The 25,697-nt window shown below is 38.0% G+C and overlaps 1 protein-coding gene across 5 annotated transcripts in view; it reads right to left on the bottom strand.

The window, feature by feature from the left end:
- CCDC91 (coiled-coil domain containing 91) overlaps positions 1–25,697 on the bottom strand; it is a 401,591-nt gene that overhangs the window by 102,513 nt on the left and 273,381 nt on the right. For all 5 annotated transcript variants that reach the window (XM_082851111.1, XM_082851110.1, XM_082851107.1 and 2 more), the window contains 3 exons: positions 24,411–24,503; positions 24,254–24,322; positions 16,277–16,453 (listed from right to left, as the gene is read on the bottom strand). In XM_082851111.1, the coding sequence (XP_082707237.1) occupies positions 16,277–16,453; positions 24,254–24,322; positions 24,411–24,503 (339 nt within the window). The remainder of the gene's footprint in view (positions 1–16,276; positions 16,454–24,253; positions 24,323–24,410; positions 24,504–25,697) is intronic.

Here is a 25,697-nt window from a genome sequence, read left to right as displayed (position 1 = left end):
GCATGAAAACAGCATTAATCTCTTTGTACATCTCCATCAGAGCTCTTGGGTGACCAGGTGCATTGTCAAAGAGCAGTAATATTTTGAAAGGAATCTTTTTCCTGAGTAGTAGAAACAGTGAGCTGAAAATATTCAGTAAACCGTGTTGTCAACAGATGTGCTGTAATCCAGGCTTTGTTGTTCCATTTATAAGGAGCATACGCAGAGCAAATTTAGAATATTTCTGAAGGGCCCTAGGATTTTCAGGATGGTAAAGGGTCACCGGCTTCCACTTAAAGTCAACAGCTGCATTAGCCCCTAGCAAGAGAGTCACCTGTCCTTTGAAGCTTTGAAGCCAGGCATTGACTTTTCCTCTCTAGCTATGAAAGTCCTAGATGGCATCTTCTTCCAATACAAGGCTGTTTCATCTACATTAAAAATCTGTTGTTTAGTGTAGCCACCTTCATGAATTATCTGAGCTAGATCTTCTGGATAACTTGCTGCAGCTTCTACATCAGCACTTGCTGCTTCTCCTTGTACTTTTATGTTATGGAAAAGGCTTCTTTCCTTAAGCCTCATGAACCAACTTCTGCTAGCTTCCAAGTTTTCTTCTCAGCTTTCTCACCTCCTTTAGCCTTCATAGAACTGAAGAAAGTTAGGGCCTTGCTCTGGGTGAGGCTTTGGTTTAAGGGAATGTTGTGGCTGGCTTTATATTTTATCCAGAAAAACTTTCTCCGTATCAGCAAATGAGGCTCTTTTGCTTTCTTATTATTTGTGTATTCACTGGAGTAGCATTATTCATTTCCCTGAAGAACTTTTCCTTTGCATTCATAATTTGGTTAACTCTTTGGTGTTAGAAGCCTAGCTTTCAGCCTGTCTCAGCTTTTGACATGCCTTCCCCCACTAAGCTTAATCAGTTTTAGTTTTTGATTTAAAGTAAGAGACCTGTGACTCTTCCTTTCACTTAAACACTTAGAGGTCACTGTAGAATTATTAATTGGCCTGATTTCAGTATTGTTGTGTCTCAGGGAATAGGGAGGCCCAAGGAGAGGGAGAGGAATAGGGAAATGGCTGGTCGGTGGAGCAGTCAGAACACATACAAAATTTATAGATTAAGTTTGCCGATTTATATAGGTGTGGTAAGTGGCGCCCCCAAACAATTACAATAGTAACAACAAAGATCACTGTTCACAGATCCCAACAAATATAGTGATAATGAAAAAGTCTGAAACATTATAAGAATTACCAAAATGTGACCCAGAGACATGAAGTGAGCAAATGCTCTTGGAAAAATAGTGCCAATAGACTTGCTCAAGGCAGGGGTGCCACAAAATTTCAGTTTGTAAAAAATGCAGCATCTGCAAAGCACAGTGAAGTGAAGCACAATAAAATGAGGTATGTCTGTAAACAGAATCATGCAGCATGCAATTTTCTTTTGAGTCTGGCTTCTTTCCTAACTTCTGTATCTAAAAGTCCCCTACCACCTACCCTCAAACAAACACATAACCCTGATTTTTTCTTCAAAGTCCGTATCATTATAACAAATTACCTTATTTATCGTAGGGCATTTTCAACTTGAATATAAGCTCTATGAGTGCCAAGGGACCTGGTCTGTCTTGTTCAATGCTATATGCCACAACTTCCCAAAGTGCCAATACATGGCAGATGGTCAATAAATATTACTGAATGAATAAAGAAATAAAAATAGCTCCCTCATGTTTTCCTACTGAAATTATGTTTACTTTAATTATCAATAAGATGTATTTGTATTTATTCTAGGATGAGCACACTGGGAGAGAGCATAGGGTAGTGGCAAGTTGTAAGGCCTCTGGAGTACGGCTGCCTGATTTTGAATCTGGCCTGTTGCCTCTTCTAAGGAGTTACTATGGCCTTGAGCAAGTTACATAATCTTCCTGAGGTTTAATTTCTGCATCTGTAAAAATGGGGATGATAGTTTTTACCTCATAAGGTGGTTGTGAGGATTAAATGAGATCAAACATGTAAAATAATTTAAAAAGTATCTCGTACTTAGAACTAATGACAGCCAATATTGTTATAATTACTGCCACCTCTACCACCACTAGCACTACCACCACCAACACCACTATCTTGCTATTTTGTGCAAAGCTGAAGAAAAAGTTCCATTAAAATAGTTTAGCTAACATCCTAAAATAAACAACACGTGGACAGAAGACAGATGAAGGGCATCAAAATCTTACAATGATACTCACACGAATCACACTATCTATGGTGACATCTTATATGCCAGATATTGGGTGAGCAAAATTGAACATGCTGATGATAAACTCACTGGTGATGAGTTTATTATGAGAAAGGCAAGGCAATATGGACACCAATCTAAATTCTATTCTATTCTATTGGATAGTATAGTTCACTTTATTGCAAACCACTTATTTTGAAATATAGTGAAAACCAATGTTACTCCAACTGGAGTCCAGACCACTGAGAGTCTGGAGCATTCTCTCAAGATAGAATAAAAATTTCTACATTCTTTTGTGTTTGTGTTCAGTGAACCCCTAAAATGTCAGCATTAAAATGTCAATGCAATGTTTCCCAAACTTGCGGGTTGATGTGAATTTTCATCCTTGTCCCTCTAGAAAAAATTGTACATAGACCTAATCCAAGAATGTTTGTATTGTGGTTTATTCTGTAATTGGCATACTCTTTTAGGACAGTTAACCTACCTACCTAACTTCTCACCTACCTATATATCTATTATAATATTAATTTTTTCTGATAACCCATATGGAGGTTACATCAGGTAGAAACTTATCGACACTAAGAATGAGGATCACTTTCTACAAGTGTGAGGAAGAAGAAATGAGTGGTTTCCTAAAGATGGAGGATTCATAAAATTTTGTGCTCTAGGATCAGTTTTTTTTTTTCTTTTGAATACTATTAGCAAAAGCCTTTAGTAAAAGAATGAAATAAGAACAAGCTTGACTAAACTTTAATACTGATATGCCTAGATGCCTTGACCATATTTTAGGCATATCAGTCACAAGTAGGAAGGCTAGGGTATGTATCGGGGGAGGAGAAGAGTAGCAGACTTTATTAATGATGAAAGACTTCAGGTCTGATGGGCATGAAATTGTGGAGAGTTCATAATGGCAAATCTCTTATCCAAAAAGAATTTGGTATGTGAAAGGCATACCAAGTTCCAGCTCTCATGGGTCGAAGAATGAGAACAAAACCATGGTTTTTAAAGGGTTTCAAAGACCATGGCCACATATGGCAATTTCATTTAGACATGCTCAAACATGTCATTAAATTAGCACTGTCTTTTCAAAGTTGAAGCCCAAACCATGTACACTTTTCACGAAGAAATATTGCCATTCAATTTTTAAACTAGTAAATAATTCAATGCACTATATTTCCATCTCAATTTTTATTTCTTTCTCTTTTGTGTTATGATAAATATGGGATTCCAAATTCTGCCTTATGATATGATAACAATGGGTCTCCTAATACTGGTGTACATATAATTAACACCAAGACCGCTGCTTTAGAAAACTAAAGAAGCTGATCCAAATAAAAGAAAATAAACAAAAATATTTTAAAAGCATCAAAGATCTTATTAGATACTAAAAACTAGTGTTTCAAGATCTGGGAGAAGGACTTCCCTGGTGGCACAGTGGTTAAGAATCTGCCTGCCAGGGCAGGGGATACGGGTACAAGCCCTGGTCCTGGAGGATCCCACATTCCACGGAGCAACTAAGCCCGTGCACCACAACTACTGCACCTGTGCAACTACTGAGCCCGCATGCCACAACTACTGAAACCCGTGTGCCTAGAGCCTGTGCTCCATGCCAAGAGAAGCCACCTCAATCAATGAGAAGCTCGTGCACCGCAATGAAGACCCAATGCAGACAAAAATAAACAAACAAATAAATTTATTTAAAAAAAAAAAAAAGATCTGGGAGAAGACAGAGACATTAGCCCAGCCAAAGTTAATTTGTCTTGAGGGCATTTGCTGATTCTAAGATTGAGCCAAAATAAACAAACTGACACGTTTTAGTAAAATAAATTAAAAAAAATTCCAGAAAACTAAAAAATATGAGCTAAAACTAAGAATGCAATGTACTATATGTATATACAGATATATGCAATATATGTATAGTTTACATTTTGTACATGTAGTACATTTTCATTGTACTTCCTAAATCCCTTAGTATCCCTTTTTTTCCATTCACTTTTCTCTCTGTTACGCATATGGATAATTTCTACTGTATCTGCTAATTCATTAATTCTCACTCTATTTTGCTTTTAAGAATCTACCCACTGCTATATCTTTACTATATATCTATATCAAACTGGTCTCTCAGGAGGAATAAAAAGGAGACAATGGGAAGGTAACTGATCCAATACATGTTGAGGAATTTTAATATTTGTCACTACTTCCTAAAGTCCTTGCCAAAGTTTGGTAAGAATATTTACTGTGAGAGTAAGTAATAAAGGAACAACCATATAACACATGCTGAGGATTTCTGTGTTGATGACTCTATGTTATAGAGGATACACAGGAAAATTACCATGATACCTGATGATCTCACCAAGAGACTATAGTATTGTCAATTACTTAATTACATTTGGTTGATCAGACATTCACTAGTATGATACTTTGGCTCCTGAACACATTCTAGGAGCTATATATTATTCTAGGACCTCCAAAGTGCATAAATATGATTGAGACACTAACGAAGCTCTCAGTTCAGTGGGACAGTCAGTCAAACAAGTAAGTACTTGAATCAGACATATGCTGTAAGAGAAATATAAACTACAAGATAGGAAGTTAGGGCCTTTCCCTCCAACAAAATGATGAGTACTCTATAACTGCAGGTAACAGTAAGAAAGGAAGTATACACCCATGTACATGAAACCTTGCTTTTACAGCAAAAGGGTGCACTTTGAAAAATTAACAGAGCAGCTTTTCAAAAGATTCTAGTGTTATTTTCTGAAGAGAACACATACCTAATATAAATGTATGTGATGAGGGCTTGTAAATTTTGAGAAAGGTTTCCTTTAGTTCTCTGAACTATTTATAATAGCAGATTAAAGTATCTGTTTATTAAGTCCCACATTATTGTAGTTTCTATTGACTTATTTTTCCTGTTTCTAAGCACACCTTCCTGTTTCTTTGCATATCTCATAATTTTGTGTTGATAAAAACTGGATATTTGAAATAATGTAATGCAGGAACTCTAGAAATTAGATCTCATCCATTCCCCAGGAATAATTGTGCTGCTTGTCTGTTTAGGAACTTTCATTTAGTACTAATTCTGCAGTCTGTATTCCTTGTCTTACTGTAGCCACTGAAGTCTCTGCTGGGTTAGCTCAGGGGTCAGCTAATGATTAGACAGAGATTTCCTTAAATACCATGAACTGGTAAGTGTTTTAGTATTTGCCAAGGACCTCTGTGTGTTGGAGCATACCTTCAACACTGACAGTTTACAACTCTGCCTTAGCCTTCAATTTCTGCTTGCACAGAATCAAAGTTAGCCAGAGGTGAGAGATTAGGACCTTCTCAGTTCTTTCCTGGGCATGTGCACAATCCTGTACATGTATGTGACCTTCAAGAATTCCAGGAACATTTTTAAAAGAGCGAGCTTTGCAAAGTTATCTATGGCAATCACATTTCACAGACTTCTCTCCTAAGTTTTTTGGCCAGTCTCTTGTTTGCCCCAACTGTTATTTTTGTCCCAGGCAGCTGAGAGGTTAAACAATTGCCACTTATTGTTTTTGACAAACATCCTGGGTATAGGGCTTTTTCCACTGAGCAAACTCTGAGTCAGGTCAAATATCAATAAGCCCTGTGAATGGAGACCTTATGGGAACTGTCAGGCCAAGCAGTAACAATTCTCTGGAGACACAGTTTTTCTGGGACTCTAAACCTATTATGCCCCCTTCAGTGGCTTTTACATGGCTGATTTTCACAGCTACCATGATTGTGAGGCTATACTAGCTTTTAAAATTACCATACTGCTGGGGAGTAGGGAATGGAAATAAGGCAAGTTAAAACTCTACAAAGCCTGCTGTTCTTACTGAGATTTAACTATTTTTCTTCAATAAATACTCCTTGGGTTGTTAACCTTTGGTTAACACCCAGAGATCTGAGAAAATTGATTTTGACGATTTTTGCTAGCATTCTCATTGCCCTTCTGAAGAAGCTAATTTGCAGAGGTCTTGCCATTCCAGAAGTCCTGCTTCAACTCTCCCTTTCAAAGAGTATCAATATTTTCCCAGTTTCTTTTTTTTTGCGGTATGCGGGCCTCTCACTGTTGTGGCCTCTCCCATTGCGGAGTACAGGCTCCGGACGCACAGGCTCAGCAGCCATGGCTCACGGGCCCAGCCGCTCTGCGGCATGTGGGATCTTCCCGGACCGGGGCACGAACCCATGTCCCCTGCATCGGCAGGCGGACTCTGAACCACTGCGCCACCAGGGAAGGCCTCCCAGTTTCTTTTTAATATATTAAACTTCTAGATTTAAATATTTAATCTATCTAAAATTCATTTTAGTATACAAAGTCCAGGAGGAAATGGGCAGCCAGTTGCAATTACAGCTGTCTCCTGATTAACCCAAGCTTGAACTGCATGGATCCAGTTAAACATGTATTTTATTTTTTCCAATAAACACATACAGTACTACATGAGTCATGGCTGGCTGAATCCACAGATGCAGAACTGCAGTATGGAGGGCCGATTTTAGGACTTGAGAGTTGGTATATTTTGGTATTAACGGTGGGCCCTGGCAGCAGTCCTCCACAGATACCAAGGGATGACTGTATTTTTAATCTTTTCTCGGTTAATTAGTAAAATACTTTTGAGAATCTAATAAAAGCTATAGAGTATCTCTGCAAAAAAAATCTGCACATATACACAAATTTTGCATAATTTCAGTAAATTCACAGACTGTCTAGGGCCCCCTTCCATGGAACCCAGATTAAAAACCCTGATGTGCTACAGTAACTTATCTAATTTGTAACTTCATTTTTACAAATTTGTAAATTACAGGAAAACTTTGTGTCTCTTTCTGTATTCTATCCTATTCCATTGGTCTGTGTGTCTATATCCATAACAGTGCCACACAGTTTTAATTACACCAAGCATCTTTCTGCCTCAAAGCCTTTGCACTTGCTATTCACCATGTGTGAAACACTTTTACCCCAGCTAGTCTCGAAGTAAACTCCTCACTTCAAGGCAGGCCTCAGCTCAAATGCGACCTCCTTAGAGTCCTTACCTGACTATCCTATTTTTATATTGGTTCCCTCACTCTCTAGCTCTTACACAGCTTCATTTTTCTTCATGACATTGATCATTACTTCACATTTTATTATACCTTTAATAGTTTCCTGTCAGTTTTCTCCACAAGAAGGTAGGGAATTTTTTTTTTTTTTTTAACTACTGTATCCCCAGAAATAAGTACAGTCCCTGGAATATTATAGGCAGTCTTTTCAATTATTAATGTAAAACACCAAACACTAAGTTTGAACATGGCAACTTATTTGCTTACCCTGCTGGTCTAAGTAAATAAAAGACATAAAAGATATATTAGCTCCATCTGGCTCCCAAGAAAAGTCATTTGTCAATTTTCTAGAATAGGACTATGAAGGTTTAAGGGGCTAAGAGTTGTTTCGTTGTAGTTCTTACTGTAACCATGTGAGAATAAAAGCAGTGAGCTCTTTAAGGAAGACTTGAAATACATTTGATAGGACAACCTCACTTTTGAAAATCTGAGTTACCTGGCAACATTGCTCTTTCTGCTATAGATCTTCTCTCTTCAACTGTCAGCTACAAGGCAGTTAAATACACACACACACACACACACACACACACACACACACACACACACACACACTTTTTTTTCCTCCCTCTCTCTCTCTAGCAAAATATGCAACCATTTGTAAGAAAATAAACATATGTATTATTCATGACATGAATGGATTATCTTCACAGTACTCTGAGCCTATAGAGAATGAATTTTAAAGTCTATCATTTACTATAGTGTTTCTTATGGACAAGAAGGCACCTAACAAACTCACAGAGAAGGGTACTCTTAGAGATATATGTTTTTTTCTTTGGGTGATGAACATGGGCGGATTTATTCATGCTCTCTTTCCCAATTTCATGGTGACTAATAGCCCACATCTATGTGAGGTTAAAGGAGTGGTCTGTGGTCACAAAGAAGCTTTAAGTAAACTCTCGCAAATCAGGACTTAAGCAATGATCTTGACATTACTGGCATGGAATTCCAACCAACTGAACTGACAGATGATTAAACATATATGTAAGATATATTTGTTGACACTAACATAGGTTACAGAAAGAATTGGAAAATAATCACTACTCTAGTGGAAAAAAGCAAAGAAAAAAAGATAAACTCTATTACCACATTACTGTTATGCTGTTATAGACGTTACCTACAGATGTTTCATTTTCATAATAAACGGATAACTGTGTGTTCTTTAGAGTAAACCTAAGTGACATTTAAAAAAAATATATAACACTGATCCTGGATATTAGAAGCACTGTTTCCTAGGGCTTCATTAAGACTAGTTAATGAGTGGAAAGAAAATCTTCTGGGTTTTTTGTTCTTAAAAGTTAAAAAAAAATAAACTTAGTCATTTCAGTCACATTTACCATGTATGGTTGAATGAACAATAGAAATACGTGTGATGCTCAGATCATGTAAAACAAAGACTCCTATGAATGTTACTTTTTGCTTTTTACACTTGTTGGAGGAAAAATTTATTTAGGTATCTCATACCTATATAAAGACAAGACTAAACACAAATTAGTACTATGCAAATTCAATTATGGAAAATTAAACTAATACAATTTTTAATTGTTCAGTATAGTAATCAAAAGTTACTTTGTATGTAGGCCATATTTGTTGATATGTATATATCTTATGAGACTACAGGGGTTATTTGTGAGTTTCTATTATTACTACCAACTACAGGTATATAGAAATATAAATTAGACATAAATGAATCAAACTCTTTTCCACACATATATATTATTTCCTTTGATTGTATGTGCATGTGTGTGTTTGTGAAAAAGAAAAACAAGCATATTAAACAGGAGACAATGTAGTTCCAATGAATAAACATAAATTTGGATTCAACTTCTTTGAATATAGAGTAAAAAGGTAAAATTATCAGCATTAAAAAGTGAAGGAGGAGCTTCAAATGGCAGAAGAGTAAGACATGGGAGATCAGCTTCCTCCCCACAAATACATCAGAAATACATGTACATGTGGAACAACTACAGAACACCTACTGAACGCTGGCAGAAGACCTCAGACCTCCCAAAAGGCAAGAAACTCCCCACGTACCTGGGTAGGGCAAAAGAAAAAAGAAAAAACAGAGACCAAAGAATAGGGATGGGACCTGCACCAGTGGGAGGGAGCCGTTAAGGAGGAAAGGTTTCCACACACTAGGAAGCCCCTTCGCGGGCAGAGACTGCGGGTGGCGGAGGTGGGAAGCTTTGGAGCCACGGAGGAGAGCGCAGCAACAGGGGTGCGGAGGGCAAAGTGGAGAGATTCCCGCACAGAGGATCGGTGCCGACCGGCACTCACCAGCCCGAGAGGCTTGTCTGCTCACCCGCCAGGCAGGCGGGGGCTGGGAACTGAGGCTCGAGCTTCGGTCAGATCCCAGGGATAGGACTGGCGGCGTGAACACAGCCTGAAGGGGTTAGTGCACCACAGCTAGCCGGGACGGAGTCCGGGAAAAAGTCTGGAGCTGCCGAAGAGACAAGAGACTTTTTCTTCCCTCTTTGTTTCCTGGTGAGCGAGGAGAGGGCATTCAGAGCGCCACTTAAAGGAGCTCCAGAGACGGGTGCGAGCCATGGCTATCAGCGCGGACCTCAGAGACGGGCATGAGAGGCTGCCACCACCGAGAAGGCTTTGTGCGAGCACAGGTCACTATCCACACCTCCCCTCTCGGGAGCCTGTGCAGCCCGCCACTGCCAGGGCCCCGTGATCTAGGGACACCTTCCCCAGGAGAACACACAGAACCTCAGGCTGGTGCAATGTCATGGTGGCCTCTGCCGCCGCAGGCTCGCGCCGCACTCCGTGCCCCTCCCTCCCAACGGCCTGAGTGAGCCAGAGCCCCCGTATCAGTTGCTCCTTTAAGCCCGTCCTGTCTGAGGGAGGAACAGATGCTCTCAGACAACCTACATGCAGAGGCGGGTCCAAATCCAAAGCTGAACCCCAGGAGCTGTACGAACAAAGAAGAGAAAGGGAAATCTCTGCCAGCAGTATGCTCCTGTGTGTGATTTTGTCTGTATAGCTTTGCTTTTACCATTTGTCCTAGGGTTCTTTCTGTCCGTATTTTTTTTTTCTTTTTTTAGTATGGTTTTTAGCACTTGTTATCATTGGTGGATTTGTTTTTTGGTTTGGTTGCTCTCTTCCTTCTTTCTTTCGTTTTTTAAATTTATTTTTTTATTACTTTAGAAAAATTTTTTTAATACTTATTTTTAACTTGAATAACTTTATTTTATTTTGTTTTATCTTCTTCTTTCTTTCTGTTTTCCCTTCCTTTTATTCTGAGCTGTGTGGATGAAAGGCTCTTGGTGCTCCACCCAGGCATCAGGCCTGTGCCTCTGAGGTGGGAGAGTCAAGTTCAGGACATTCGTCCACCAGAGAACTCCCAGCTCCACGTATATCAACTGCTGAAAATCTCCCAGAGATCTCCATCTCAACACCAAGACCCAGCTCCACTCAACGACCAGCAAGCTACAGTGCTGGACACCTTACACCAAACAATTAGCAAGACAGAAACACAACCCCACCCATTAGCAGAAAAGCAGCCAAAAATCATAATAAGGTCACAGACAACCCAAAACACACCACCAGACATGGACCTGCCCATTAGAAACACAATATCTAGCTTCATCCACAAGAACACAGGCACTGGCCCCTCCACCAGGAAGCCTACACAACCCACTGAACCAACCTTAACCACTGAGGACAGACACCAAAAAAAATGGGAACTACAAACCTGCAGACTGTGAGAAGGAGACCCCAAACACAGTAAGTTAAGCAAAATGAGAAGACAGAGAAACACACAGCAGATGAAGAAGCATGATAAAAACCCACCAGATCTAACAAATGGAGAGGAAATAGGCAGCCTATCTGAAAAAGAATTCAGAATAATGATAGTAAAGATGATCCAAAATCTTGGAAATAGAATGGAGAAAATACAAGAAACATTTAACAAGGACCTAGAAGAACTAAAGAGGAAACAAGCAATGATGAACAACACAATAAATGAAATTAAAAATACTCTAGAGGGGATCAATAGCAGAATAACTGAGGCAGAAGAACGGATAAGTGACCTGGAAGATAAAAGAGTGGAAATAACTACTGCAGAGCAGAATACAGAAAAAAGAATGAAAAGAACTTAAGTCAGTCTCAGAGACCTCTGGGACAACATTAAACACACCACATTCGAATTATAGGGGTCCCAGAAGAAGAAGAGAAAAAGAAAGGGACTGCGAAAATATTTGAAGAGATTATAGTTGAAAACTACCCTAATATGGGAAAGGAAATAGTTAATCAAGTCCAGGAAGCACAGAGAGTCCCATACAGGATAAATCCAAGGGGAAACACACCAACACATATATTAATCAAACTATCAAAAATTAAATACAAAGAAAAAATATTAAAAGCAGCAAGGAAAAATGAACAAATAACACACAAAGGAATCCCCATAAGGTTAACAGCTGATCTTTCAGGAGAAACTCTGCAAGCCAGAAGGGAGTGGCAGGACATATTTAAAGTGATGAAAGAGAAAAACCTAAAACCAAGATTACTCTACCCAGCAAGGTTCTCGTTCAGATTTGACGGAAAAATTAAAAGCTTTACAGACAAGCAAAAGCTAAGAGAATTCAGCACCACCAAACCAGCATTACAACAAATGCTAAAGGAACTTCTATACGCAGGAAACACAAGAGAAAGAAAAGACCTACAATAACAAACCCAAAACAATTAAGAAAATGGGAATAGGAACATACATATCAATAATTACCTTAAATGTAAATGAATTAAATGCTCCAACCATAAGACACAGACTGGCTGAATGGATACAAAAACAAAACCCGTATAGATGCTGTCTATAAGAGACCCACTTCAGACCTAGGGGCACGTACAGACTGAAAGTGAGGGGATGGAAAAAGATATTCCATACAAATGCAAATCAAAAGAAAACTGGAGTAGCAATTCGCATATCAGACAAAATAGATATTAAAACAAAGACTATTACAAAAGACAAAGAAGGACACTATGTAATGATCAAGGGATCAATCCAAAAAGATATAACAATTGTACATATTTATGCACCCAACATAGGAGCACCTCAATACGTAAGGCAAAAACTGACAGCCATAAAAGGGGAGATCGACAGTAACACAATCATAGGAGGGGACTTTAACACCCCATTTCCACCACTGAACAGATCATCCAAAATGAAAATAAATAAGGAAACACAAGCTTTAAATGATACATTAAACAAGATGGATTTAATTGATATTTATAGGACATTCCATCCAAAAAGAACAGAATACACTTTCTTCTCAAGTGTTCATGTAACATTCTCCAGCATAGATCATATCTTGGGTCACAAATCAAGCCTTCGTAAATTTAAGAAAACTGAAATCGTATCAATGAAATCGTATTAAGTATCTTTTCTGACCACAAAGCTATGAGACTAGATATCAATTACAAGAAAAAATCTGTAAAAAATACAAATACATGGAGGCTAAACAATATACTACTAAATAACCAAGAGATCACTGAAGAACTCAAAGAGGAAATTAAAAAATACCTAGAAACAAAAAACAATGAAAACACGATGACCCAAAACCTATGGGATGCAGCAAAAGCAGTTCTAAAGGGAAGTTTATAGCAATACAATCCTACCTAAAGAAACAAGAAACATCTCAAATAAACAACCTATCCCTACACCTAAAGCAATTAGAAAGAACAAAAAACCCCCTAATTTAGCAGAAGGAAAGAAATCATAAAGATCAGATGAGAAATAAATGAAAAAGAAATGAAGGAAACGACAGCAAAGATCAATAAAATTAAAAGCAGGTTTTTTGAGCAGATAAACAAAATTGGTAAACCATAAGCCAGATTCATTAAGAAAAAAAGGTAGAATACTCAAATCAATAGAATTAGAAATGAAAAAGGAGAAGTAACAACTGACACTGCAGAAATACAAAGGATCATGAGAGATTACTACAAGCAACTCTATGCCAATGAAAAGGACAACCTGGAAGAAATGGAAAATTCTTTGAAATGCACAACCATCCGAGAATGAACCAGGAAAAAATAGAAAATATGAACAGACCAATCACAGGCACTGAAATTGAATCTGTGATTAAAAATCTTCCAAAAAACAAAAACCCAGGACCAGATGGCTTCACAGGCGAATTCTATCAAACATTTAGAGAAGAGCTAACACCTATTCTTCTCAAACTCTTCCAAAATATAGCAGAGGGAGGAACACTCCCAAACTCATTCTATGAGGCCACCATCACCCTGATACCAAAACCAGACAAAGATGTCACAAAGAAAGAAAACTACAGGCAAATATCACTGATGAACATAGATGCAAAAATCCTCAACAAAATACTAGCAAACAGAATTCAACAGCACATTAAAAGGATCATACACCATGATCAAGTGGAGTTTATCCCAGGAATGCAAGGATTCTTCAATATATGTAAATCAATCAATGTGATACACTATATTAACAAATTGAGGGAGACAAACCACATGATCATCAATCGATGCAGAGAAAGCTTTAGACAAAATTCAACACCCATTTATGACAAAAACCCTGCACAAAGCAGGCATAGAGGGAACTTTCCTCAACAAAATAAAGGCCATATATGACAAAGCCACAGCCAACATCATCCTCAATGGTGAAAAACTGATACCATTTCCACTAAGATCAGGAACAAGACTAGGTTGCCCACTCTCACCACTCTTATTCAACATAGTTTGGGAAGTTTTAGCCACAGCAATCAGAGAAGAAAAGGAAATAAAAGGAATCCAAATCGGAAAAGAAGAAGTAAAGCTGTCACTGTTTGCAGATGACATGATACTATACATAGAGAATCCTAAAGATGCTACCAGAAAACTACTAGAGCTCAGCAATGAATTTGGTAAAGTAGCAGGACACAAAATTAATGCACAGAAGTCTCTGGCATTCCTATACACTAATGATGAAAAATCTGAAAATGAAATGAAGAAAACACTCCTATTTACCTTTTCAACAAAAAGAATAAAATATCTAGGAATAAACCTACCTAAGGAGACAAAAGACCTGTATGCAGAAAATTATAAGACACTGATGAAAGAAATTAAAGATGATACAAATAGATGGAGAAATATAGCATGTTCTTGGATTGGAAGAATCAACATTGTGAAAATGAGTCTACTATCCAAAACAATCTACAGATTGAATGCAATCCCTATCAAACTACCACTGGCATTTTTCCCTGGAACAAAAAATTTCACAATTTGTATGGAAACACAAAACACCCCGAGTAGCCAAAGCAATCTTGAGAAAGAACAATGGAGCTGGAGGAATCAGTCTCCCTGACTTCAGACTATAGTACAAAGCTACAGTACTCAAGACAGTATGGTACTGGCACAAAAACAGATATATAGATCAATGGAACAGGATAGAAAGCCCAGAGATAAACCCATGCACTATGGTCACCTTATCTTTGATAAAGGAGGCAGGAATATACAGTAGAGAATAAACAGCCTCTTCAATAAGTGGTGGTGGGAAAACTGGACAGCTATATGTAAAAGAATGATATTTGGACCTCCCTAACATCATACATTAAAAAAAAACCCTCCAAATGGATTAAAGACCTAAATGTAAGGCCAGACACTATCAAACTTTTAGAGGAAAACATAGGCAGAACACTCTATGACATAAATCACAGCAAGATCCTTTTTGACCCACTTCTAAGAGAAATGGAAATAAAAACAAAAATAAACAAATGGGACCTAATGAAACTTAAAAGCTTTGGCACAGTAAAGGAAACCATAAACAAGAGAAAAGACAACGCTCAGAGCAGAAGAAAATATTTGCAAATGAAGCAACTGACAAAGCATTAATCTCCAAAATTTACAAGCAGCTCATGCAGCTCAATAACAAAAAAACAAACAACCCAATCCAAAAATGGGCAGAAGAGCTAAATAGACATTTCTCCAAAGAAGATATACAGATTGCCAACAAACACATGGAAGAATGCTCAACATCATTAATCATTAGAGAAATGCAAATCAAAACTACAATGAGATATCATGTCACACAGGTCAGAATGGCCATCATCAAAAAATCTACAAACAATAAATGCTGGAGAGGATGTGTAAAAAAGGGAACCCTCTTGCACTGTTGGTGGGAATGTAAATTGATATAGCCACTATGGAGAACGGTGTGGAGTCTTCTTAAAAAACTAAAAATAGAACTACCTTACGACCCAGCAATCCCACTACTGGGCATATACCCTGAGAAAACCATAATTCAAAAAGAGTCATGTACCGAAGTGTTAATTGCAGCTCTATTTACAATCGCCAGGACATGGTCAGCCATATAAAGAAATGAAATTGAATTATTTGTAGTGAGGTGGATGGACCTAGAGTCTCTCATACAGAATGAAGTAAGTCAGGAAGAGAAAAACAAATACTGTATGCTAATACATATATATGGAATCAAAAAAAATGGGGCCAGACAGCAATAAAGATGCAGACCTACTAGAAAATGGAGTTGAGGACATGGGTAGGGGTAAGGGTAAGCTGGGACAAAGTGAGAGAGTGGCATGGACATTTATACACTACCAAATGTGAAATACATAGCTAGTAGGAAGCAGCCGCATAGCACAGGGAGATCAGCTCAGTGCTTTGTGACCACCTAGAGGGGTGGGATAGGGAGGGTGGGAAGGAGGGAGACGCAAGAGGGAAGAGATATGGGGGCATATGTATATGCATAGCTGATTCACTTTGTTATAAAGCAGAAAGTAACACAGCATTGTAAAGCAATTATACTCCAATAAAGACGTTAAAAAAAGAGAAACTAAAAAAAAAAATGTGAAAAGTAGAGATATATTAAAAATTATTCAGTTAAAGTATTATACTCAAAAGTAAAATAATTATGCCCAGTAAGATTAAGTATGATAAAATAATAGTAAAGCTACTTTATTTTGCAAAAAATAAGAAAAATGAAAATATTTATAAAGAACTAGTTTTACTAACCTGACTAATTTTTCTTTGCTCTTGTATAGCTGTTTGAATTGCCTGAGATACTTTCTCTTGATCTTTTGCATGCTCAGTCTTCCATAACTCCCTTTCTTCTGCATGGGCTTTTTCCAAATTTTTTCTTTCTTCTTCTACAGCTTTTAAAACTGCATCCTTCATCACTTCTTTCTCAAGCTTCAAAACAAATAATGACGAAAACAAAAATATTTGAATGAGTGACCACAATAGTTCCTTGAATAAGACAGACTTGAGTTAACCTAAAAGACTCAAAATTTTGATCCTATAGGGTTTATTTCTGACATTGTTTTTTTTTACTCATATGTAATAACTGCTGTAAAATAAAATTAATTATTTGTTTTTACACAAATAACCAACTTATTTCCATGGCATTTCTAAACTTCAAAGAAACCAAGTCTTGGCCTAAAGTAGCAGTGTTCAAACTATTTTGTCTTAGGATCTCTTTATACTCTTAAAAATTATAGAGGACTTCTAAGAGCTTTTGTTTACATGGGTTATACATATTAAGATTTACCATATTAGATATTCAAACCAAGAGAAAATACTTATTTATTAATTCATTTATAATTAATAACAGTAAGTGCATTATATATTTATACTGTATTTTATGAAAAATAACTACATTTTTCCAAAATTAAAAAGTGAGAAGAATGTTTATAAACCTCTTTACTATCTGACTTAATAGAAGAGAGCCTAGATTCTTATACCTGCCTTCTGTTTTAAATCTGTAATGATATTTTTAGTTGAAGTATATAAGAAAAACCCAGCCTCACAAATATATGTAGAAGAAAAGCAAGACTTATTTAGTAGCCAGTTGAGATTACTGTAGATATTCTTTCTGATTCCACACCAAAATGTAACAAGGGGTAGTTCTTAAAGGCAAGTTGCAATAAGAAAAATAAAATCATGTCAATGACCTTTTTGTACTCTGTTACATTACAATCTTTTCTTGCATTTTGAATGAATCCTTTACATATTTTTTAAACATTTTTTATTTGGCAAACATTGATTCAATGACTTATGCATCTCCTCCAGATGTTGACACATTTCACTATATTATAACCAAAAAAGCCACATTTTTGTTAATAACACCATCAATCTCATCAGAAGAGTCTTTATTAAAAAGTAGAAATAAATTTTCTAAAATTCTAATTTTTTTTTAAAGCTCGAATTTTATCATTGGCAACAAGAACTGTCAGTTTTTGTCCTTAAGGTGCTGGGCTCACTCTGCTTATTCTGGACAAAATGTCTGCCAAATACTAAAGTCTGTATAAACCTACTAATTCAGTAAAATGGCGTTCCATGGAAAAAGAGCCTATTTCAGTTGCAACTCAAACAGCTGCACAAGAATTTTCCTCAAGAAACCATCGTACATAGTAAAGTCCATCGACCTCCCACTCCTGAAAGACTTACCACTTTTTTTCTTGCTTCCAGTTCACAACTAAATTTGACAAAAGTCATTAAAGCTGACAGTCACCATTTTTTTAACTCCTATTTTATTGCACAATTCTCCTCCTAAATTACTCTCTTACTACGTTCACCAATGCCTTCCATGTTGTTTAAACCAAACGATATTTTTTGTTTTAATCCTTACTTTCATGACCTCAAAGCAACATTCTATATAGTTGATTATTTCTGATTTTGTGAAGCCCTCTCTTTTCTTGGTTTTCATGAGAGCCTGCTGCTTATATTTCTCCTATGCATTTTGCTGAGTCTTTTCAATTCTTTGTAACTTTGTCCTTCCTCTGGATTTTAAATTTTGGAGTTCTTTCAGGGCTAAGAACTTGGACCACTTGTTACTCTACTTGTTACTCCTTTGAGGTAATTATACATGACAATAATTTCCATAGCTACTATTACCATCTCTCTGCTGGAAAACAAAAAACAAAAAAAACCATTATACTAACCCATATTAATATCTTCAGGAGATTCCTATCTACTGAGCTGTAAATGTCATGTAGATTTAGCTGCCTACTTGACTTTATCATCTAGATATATCACAGGCAGCTCAAACTCTATATCAAGGAGATAGTATTACTTTCTATGTTGCTGCTGAATGAATATTCTGGCAGTTCACAAACTGGCCACCTCATCCACACCAAACATGTTGATTCTATCTCCTAACTACTTCTAGAATTTGCCTATTTCATTCCTTTCCAAGCTACTACTACTATTCTATTTCTGTCTTATGCAAACTTCAGATGCACTCTGTTAATTCTTTCCCTGCCTTTGGCCTTTCTTGCTCCAATTTCCCAAAAATTAATGTCAGTTACCATTATGACCCACCTATACTCAGAAATTTCAATGTGTCTCTACTTACCTATGGAATAAAATTCAATCTCACTATTCAGAATGTTAGCCATCCTTCCAGTCTCAGTTCAAAAGAAATTTATTGTCAAAAACTCCTAGGGGGTGCTTCCCTGGTGGTCCAGTGGCTAGGGCTCTGTGCTCCCAATGCAGGAGGCCCAGGTTCGATTCCTGGTAGAGGAACTAGATCCCACATGCCGCAACTAACTAAGACCCAGCACAACCAAATAAATAAATAAATAAACAAAATGAAACAAAAAAAACCCTCCTATGAATGCCATGGAAATACTATCTATATACTCATAATAATTTAATGCATTCCTTCTTACCTTATTAGTATATAAACAATATTTATTTACCTGATTGTAAATTCTTTAAGAAAGACAAAATCATAGTCATTCTTGAACATCCACCTCAGCACAGTGATCTGTACCTATGAGACTTTCAACGTTTGTTTACTAAATTTAAATCTAAATCCCAAACTCAACACTCAGTGCCATATTTGCGTTAAAAAATTAATAAACAGAAAGCTCAATTAAATAGTGTCAGGGGACCATAAGGCAGAGCTCTCACCTTGTAAGTGCTTCGACAATGGCAGAGTCCAACAGGAAGAAGACAGACTCCTCTACTTCCCTGGCAAGAACTCAGCCAATGAAATGCCCCGGACTCTGTTTACCACAGCCCTCCCAACTTCCTTTTCCCCTTGATAAAGCATTCTCCCTTGTTGTATGGGGACTTGCACGTGGCTCACCATGGTTGCAGACCCCAAACTGCAATTCTCTGCTGTTCCTGAATAAACTCATTATTGCTGGAGAAATATCTGGCAGTCTATTTATTTTAGGTAAACACTTTGGTGGCCCATATGGGGACCAGAGAAGACCTCCGAAGGCTCTGGGGCTATTGAACAGATGTGGTACCCACAACTGAGCCCACTGTTACTCACTGCTTTCTTGCTGACCTTGGACTTTGAAGGTACGTCTTTCTCCTAGACCCAAGCTCATGCCCTCTTTGTGTTTGAAGCTCTCCAGGTTTTATTCAGAATCTATTTTAAGGTTTCGTCTTTCTGGCTAAGGCCTTGTTCTGCATGCATTTGGAACTTTGGTCTGATTTTGAGATAAGACTGTTTCAACCGAAGCTGGCTGGAAATGCCTTCAGCCCATTCCTTTGGGAATAGGGACTTCTTCACTGAAAAGTGTATTGGTTTTTCAGCCTTCGGCCTCTTCCTTTGGAAGGGGCTATTCTCTGGAAATTGCCTGTAAAAGCCTTTGGCCTGGCTCCTTTAGCACCAAGCTGTCTCCTTAGAACTGGCTGGTATTAGTTTGCAAGCTTTTTGAGCTGTAAGTTATTTAAGCTGTTTGAAAATTGTTCTTTTATTCTAGAGAAAAACCTCTGAGAAATGGGATCCCAGTTAACTAAGTATTTTGAGGGTGCCACCCCTACAGGGACTCCAGCCAAACTGGTATTTAAAAACCATAGTTCCTACCCCTTCATGCTCACTTCTGACTAAAAGGACCGACCTGACCAAAGGCAAGTTAAAATATCAGTGGCCGGGCTTCCCTGGTGGCGCAGTGGTTGAGAGTCTGCCTGCCGATGCAGGGGACGCAGGTTCATGCCTGGTCCGGGTAGATCCCACATGCCGCGGAGTGGCTGGGCCCGTGAGCCATGGCCGCTGAGCCTGCGTTCCACAACGGGAGAGGCCACAGCAGTGAGAGCCCCGCGTACCCAAAAAAAAAAAAAAAAAAAAATCAGTGGCCATTATGGGAAACTTTTGGAATCCCCAAACTTAATTTCCTTAAAACTGAATTAGATCACAATAGCTCAAAAATTTCCAGAACTGAGTGGTATGCCTATTTCGATTGGTATCTTAAGGCTTCCCAATATTATCAGAAGCTTAAAACTCTCTCTCTGCAAAATAAGATTTCAAGATTAACTGAGGCAAACCAGCAATTAAAGAAAGATGAAATGGCTCCCAAAGCCTCAGGTTCTTCTTCCTTGGCTTCCTCTGGTACCATCTCGTCTCTCATCCTTGCATCCTCGTGGCCAGACTGTGCCTCTGGTGCCATCTTCCTCCCACCCTTCTATGCCGCTGATGCCTCCTCTATACCCCATACTAATTATCCTGTCAAACTTCTCCTTTTCTCTAAAACTCTTCCCACCCACTTTCCCTCTGAACTTTTCAGAATTTTTCCCTATAAAATTAAGCCTTCTGAGGATCCAGAAGTTCAACTCTTAATTTCCTATATTCTCTGGATTAAAGCTGAACTGCAAGCCATAGTCAAGTATTTTCCCAAAATAAACCAAAGATCCTCACAGATTTGCTGAAGAATTTAATATAGTCATTCAAACTTATCAACCCTGTTTCTCTGACTCATATCAGCTGGTTCATGTACTTGTTGGTTAAGGCCAGGCCCAGCATAGGATGAAAACTGCTAATTGGGAAAATCCTGAAAGGTCTAACTTATATGGTCAGGTTCAGGCAATCGCTAGGTGGCTTCATCGAGCAATTCCTAGGGCTTTACCAAAGCCTGTTGACTGGAACAGAATCCAGCCTTGCGCACAAACATTGGATGAACCTGTTCATGACTACTACATGACTTCAGACTGCTTCTAAAGAAAATTCTGGTCTTCCCTCAGATGTTGATTCCACCCGGGCAGCTTTTAACTCTGTTATTAATGGGCTGGACTGGGACATTTTCCCTTCTAGTAAAAAGTACTAGGATGAAATGGAAAACTATCTCTAGTTCAGACTTAATTAATCTACCAAACCAGCTCTCTCACACTCCACATGAGTCACCTAAAAGGAAGAACACCATATTTCTTAATCTTCAAATCCAGCAAATGAAGATTCCTGAATGAAATCAAAACTTTCCCAGTTTCTGCTATTATTGCAAAAAGCCAGGACACTGGGAAAGATTGTTACAAATTTAAGTGTTTGAGTGCCTTCAGTCCTCTAACCAGCCTTTCCAATGTCCTTTCAATTCTCAATAACGGGGCTTTGAGGAATTATAGGGGCTCTTCCCAGTTCTCCCTCTTAATCGGGGTGGAGAAATATTTCTCCTGATTGAGGATGAACCTCTTCCTGTTCTGACACCAAAGGCACAATCTCGGTGTTCAACCCCACTACTATAAAGCAGCCCGTGCCGTGGTTCAAACAGTGGGGATCGCTAATGAACTTCACGTTTTAGTCATGGTCTGTAGGTTTTATAGTGGACTGAAAGAAGCCTTCCCTTGCAGACCGGTTACTCCCTCTTCTGGGGCTAAAGTACTTTTGGAAAAGATTGTCCCTACCTGAGGAGCTCCTCTCAAACATCATAGTGATTTAGAAATCCATTTTACTGGCTAGGTGCTTCAACAAGTTTGTACTGTTTGGCCAGTTTTACAACGTTTTCACTATGTTACCACCTTCAATCCTCTGGTTTAGTTAAATGCACTAACAGCATTATTAAGATTCAGTTAGAAAACTTTGTAGAGGCCCTCCAAATACCTTGGCCCAAAGCATTGCTGTTGGCCCTCTAAATCCCAGATCCACTCCTTTTGGAACTCGTAAACTCTCACTCTTTGAGACAGTCACAGGACACCCAATGCACTTGGCTCCTGCCTCTTTTGACCCACAACTGATAAAAGGAGAGATACTCCAATATTGCAAAGGCCTAGTTGTTTCCATTAAAAATAACCATGCCCTGGTAGAGCAATCTTTTCACAGTGTGCCCTTGGGAGATGATGACCTTAAGCATCACATCTTGCAACCTAGAGATTTTGTCTACTGGAAAAGACACTTCCAAAAGAATGCTCTTCAACCTCACTGGAGAGGCCCCTATCAGGCACTCATAACCAACCCTTGTGCCACCAAACAACAAGGAATAGACTCTTGGATTCACATGACACACCTAAAGAAAGCACCTAACCCTGACTGGACCTGTACATCATCTGGTGACCTGAAAGTAAAGATTTCCCAGAAATGAAGCAGATGACATCTGATGAGACAGCTTTCCCAAGATACCCAGGCCAGGCCTCTTAGAAGTTTGTCACCAAACCTTTGATCATGACATAACACTTCAGATGATCTCCAATGTCTATAATCTTGATAAGATATGGACTTCAGAAAACTGCCTAAGAGGTCTCCCTCCTACCCCTCCTCGTTACTTGAATGTGACTGCAATAGTTTTCCAATCTGCACTTTCCCTCTGACATGAGACACCACACCCAGAAATTGAGGGACAAAAAGAGCTAAAACTAGAAACCTTGATTCTTGATCAGTGGTGCTTTCAGAAAAAGGTCTTGATCAAAGGGGAAAATGTAAAAAATTCATAAACAGAAATCTCAATTAAATAGTGCCAGGAGATCTATTTAAGGGGGAACTCTCATGCCCTGCAACTATAGTAGAGACCAACAGGAAGAAGAAAGACTCTTCTTCTTTCCTGGCAGCAAATCAGCCAATGAAAAGCCATGGACTCTGTATTTCCTGTAGCCCTCACAACTTCCTTTCCTCTCTATAAAAGTGTTCTCCTTGGGGCTTCCCTGGCGGCGCAGTGGTTGAGAGTCCGCCTGCCGATGCAGGGGACATGGGTTCGTGCCCTGGTCCAGGAAGATCCCACATGCCGTGGAGCGGCTAGGCCCGTGAGCCATGGCCGCTGAGCCTGCATGTCCGGAGCCTGTGATCCGCAACAGGAGAGGCCACAACAGTGAGAGGCCCACGTACCGCAAAAAAAAAAAAAAAAAAAAAAAGTGTTCTCCTTGTCATGTGGCAACTTGTACATGGCTCACCATGGTTGCAGACCCCAAATTGCAATTCTCTCCTAATCCTGAATAAACCCATTTTTGCTGGACAAATATCTGACAGTATATTTCAGGTCAACATATGTATATATTAGTATACATATATTTAACATCTATGAATATACTACCCAGATGATCTATTTCAAAGTTGACTTTAAAAACCACATACCTTGATACATACATACATATATACATACATACACACACACACACACACACACACACACATACTCATTACTTGTATGATATCTATCAAATACCAAGTGGATATTAGTGTTCCTATGTAGATATATTATTTTAAACAAGTGATTAATAATCTAAATGTAAAGCATTTCAATATCATCATTATCTTGTGTAACGTAAATTTAACAAGAATATGAACATTAGAAGAAGAAAAAAAATTTTGATTTTTCTGGAATGAAATATTTTTAAAAGATTGACTAGGTGGTGCAGTGGTTGAGAGTCTGCCTGCTGATGCAGGGGACACAGGTTCATGCTCCGGTCTGGGAAGACCCCACATGCCGTGGAGCGGCTAGGCCTGTGAGCCATGGCCGCTGAGCCTGTGCGTCCGGAGCCTGTGTTCCGCAACGGGAGAGGCCACAACAGTGAGAGGCCCGCATACCGCAAAAAAAAAAAAAATGTAGATTGACTAACCATTAATAAACTCAGTTTGTTAATTCCACTTATTTACAAAGAAACTGATTGTTACTGATGGGTCTCTACCAGGCAAATAATTAGACATAAAGATGACAAAAACAATTCTTATATGAGACCAACAACATTCATTTTAGGCTTTGAGGTGGGGGTAAACATAACAAAAGCAGAACTATAATTGAAATTAAGCTACAGAATAAACTTTTCAGAGAGAAATACCTTTGCAGCAGATACTAATGCTTCTTTATTTCTTTGCCTTTCTTCCTCCAAACATTTTCCCAATATTTCCTGTAAATGATAAGACAGCTAGACATTAAAGTATTATTTGAGGTAACAGAACATTCTTTCCACAGTCCAAGCAAACTTAAAGTATTACCTTCTGTTCTTGAGATTGCTGAGTCAAAGCTTCCTTTATTTTTTCTTTTAACAGTTCCTTCTCTGTGGCAAGCATTTCAAGGAGCCTCTGATGCTACAAGGAAAGATAACTGCATTATGATTATGGCTCTGAGACTGATAATCTATCAACACGGAGAACAGGTGGTAGAATTCATTTGAAGTAGTTACTAGAGGAGAGAAGAAAGTTTGCTAAAATGAAGGCTTAGGAGCCAAAAAACCTGAATTCACCTTTCTTCCATCAGTCAAGATATACTTTTTTCGCCCCCAAACTCAATAAAGTACATGACATGAGATCTAATTTAAAAACATTCCAAATATGAAGTGAATCAGAAAATGATAAAATGTCCTTTCCTAAAATTAAATTTGGAAAATTTACTCATTAAAATTATTATTAGCTTGCAGTAAGAGAGCAATCAGATTATAACTGATGTTTGCCTGATGAATAATTATCTTAACAGATTATTTGTGTTTCTAGTAAAGCACTGTTACAGAAATTGAAAGATGACTGTTCTCATCTCAAGATTTTACCATAGATTCAAAAAAATAAATCTATGAAAACGGTCAAAGGAATATTATGCGATAGCTAATGTTAAAGAATATAAAGTTCATGTATTTATTTTTATTCCAATGTACTAATGAAAAAGCACACAGAGCCATCAGCTAATTATCATGGACTAGACAACTGGAGTTTGAACGAAGTTTTCTTAAGAAAGTTCAACATTTGTAGCCTCAATATCTTCAACACAGATAAGCCAGATACTTGTTCTGAACAGTGCTCTTAGGGAAAATAAAACATATATACACATACATATACATATATACATATACATACATATTCCTACCCACATAGATTTCTCATTCAGTTACTAAAGGCAAGTAAGATATTTTCTCAGATTTAGAATGCCATTTACATAGAAGCCTCCTTTAAATATAAACCAACTCTGACACCCAATATTTTAAAACAGATCTATGTCATTCAAAGTTGTTCTGATTTAAAACATTTTTTAGGCAGGCAGTCTACATTGAGAGTAAGTGACCAAATAGAAAGTCAAGATAATCTATTATTCCTGTTTTTAATTTTAATGTTTTTATCTTTATGTTTCAAGAAAACAAGAAAAATTACAAAAATGTGGTTTTTCTTTAAAAACAAATCCAAACTGTGATATAAATCATGACATGGTGATGGGAAATTATTGGTACCATATGAATTTGTGAAAAGCATTTGACTAATAAATCAGTAGGCTTAGCATATGATATGTAATAATAA

Source organism: Leucopleurus acutus, assembly GCF_964270905.1.
Source record: "Leucopleurus acutus genome assembly, chromosome: 11".
NCBI lineage: Eukaryota > Metazoa > Chordata > Mammalia > Artiodactyla > Delphinidae > Leucopleurus > Leucopleurus acutus.
This window is presented reverse-complemented; position numbering and strand designations above follow the sequence as displayed.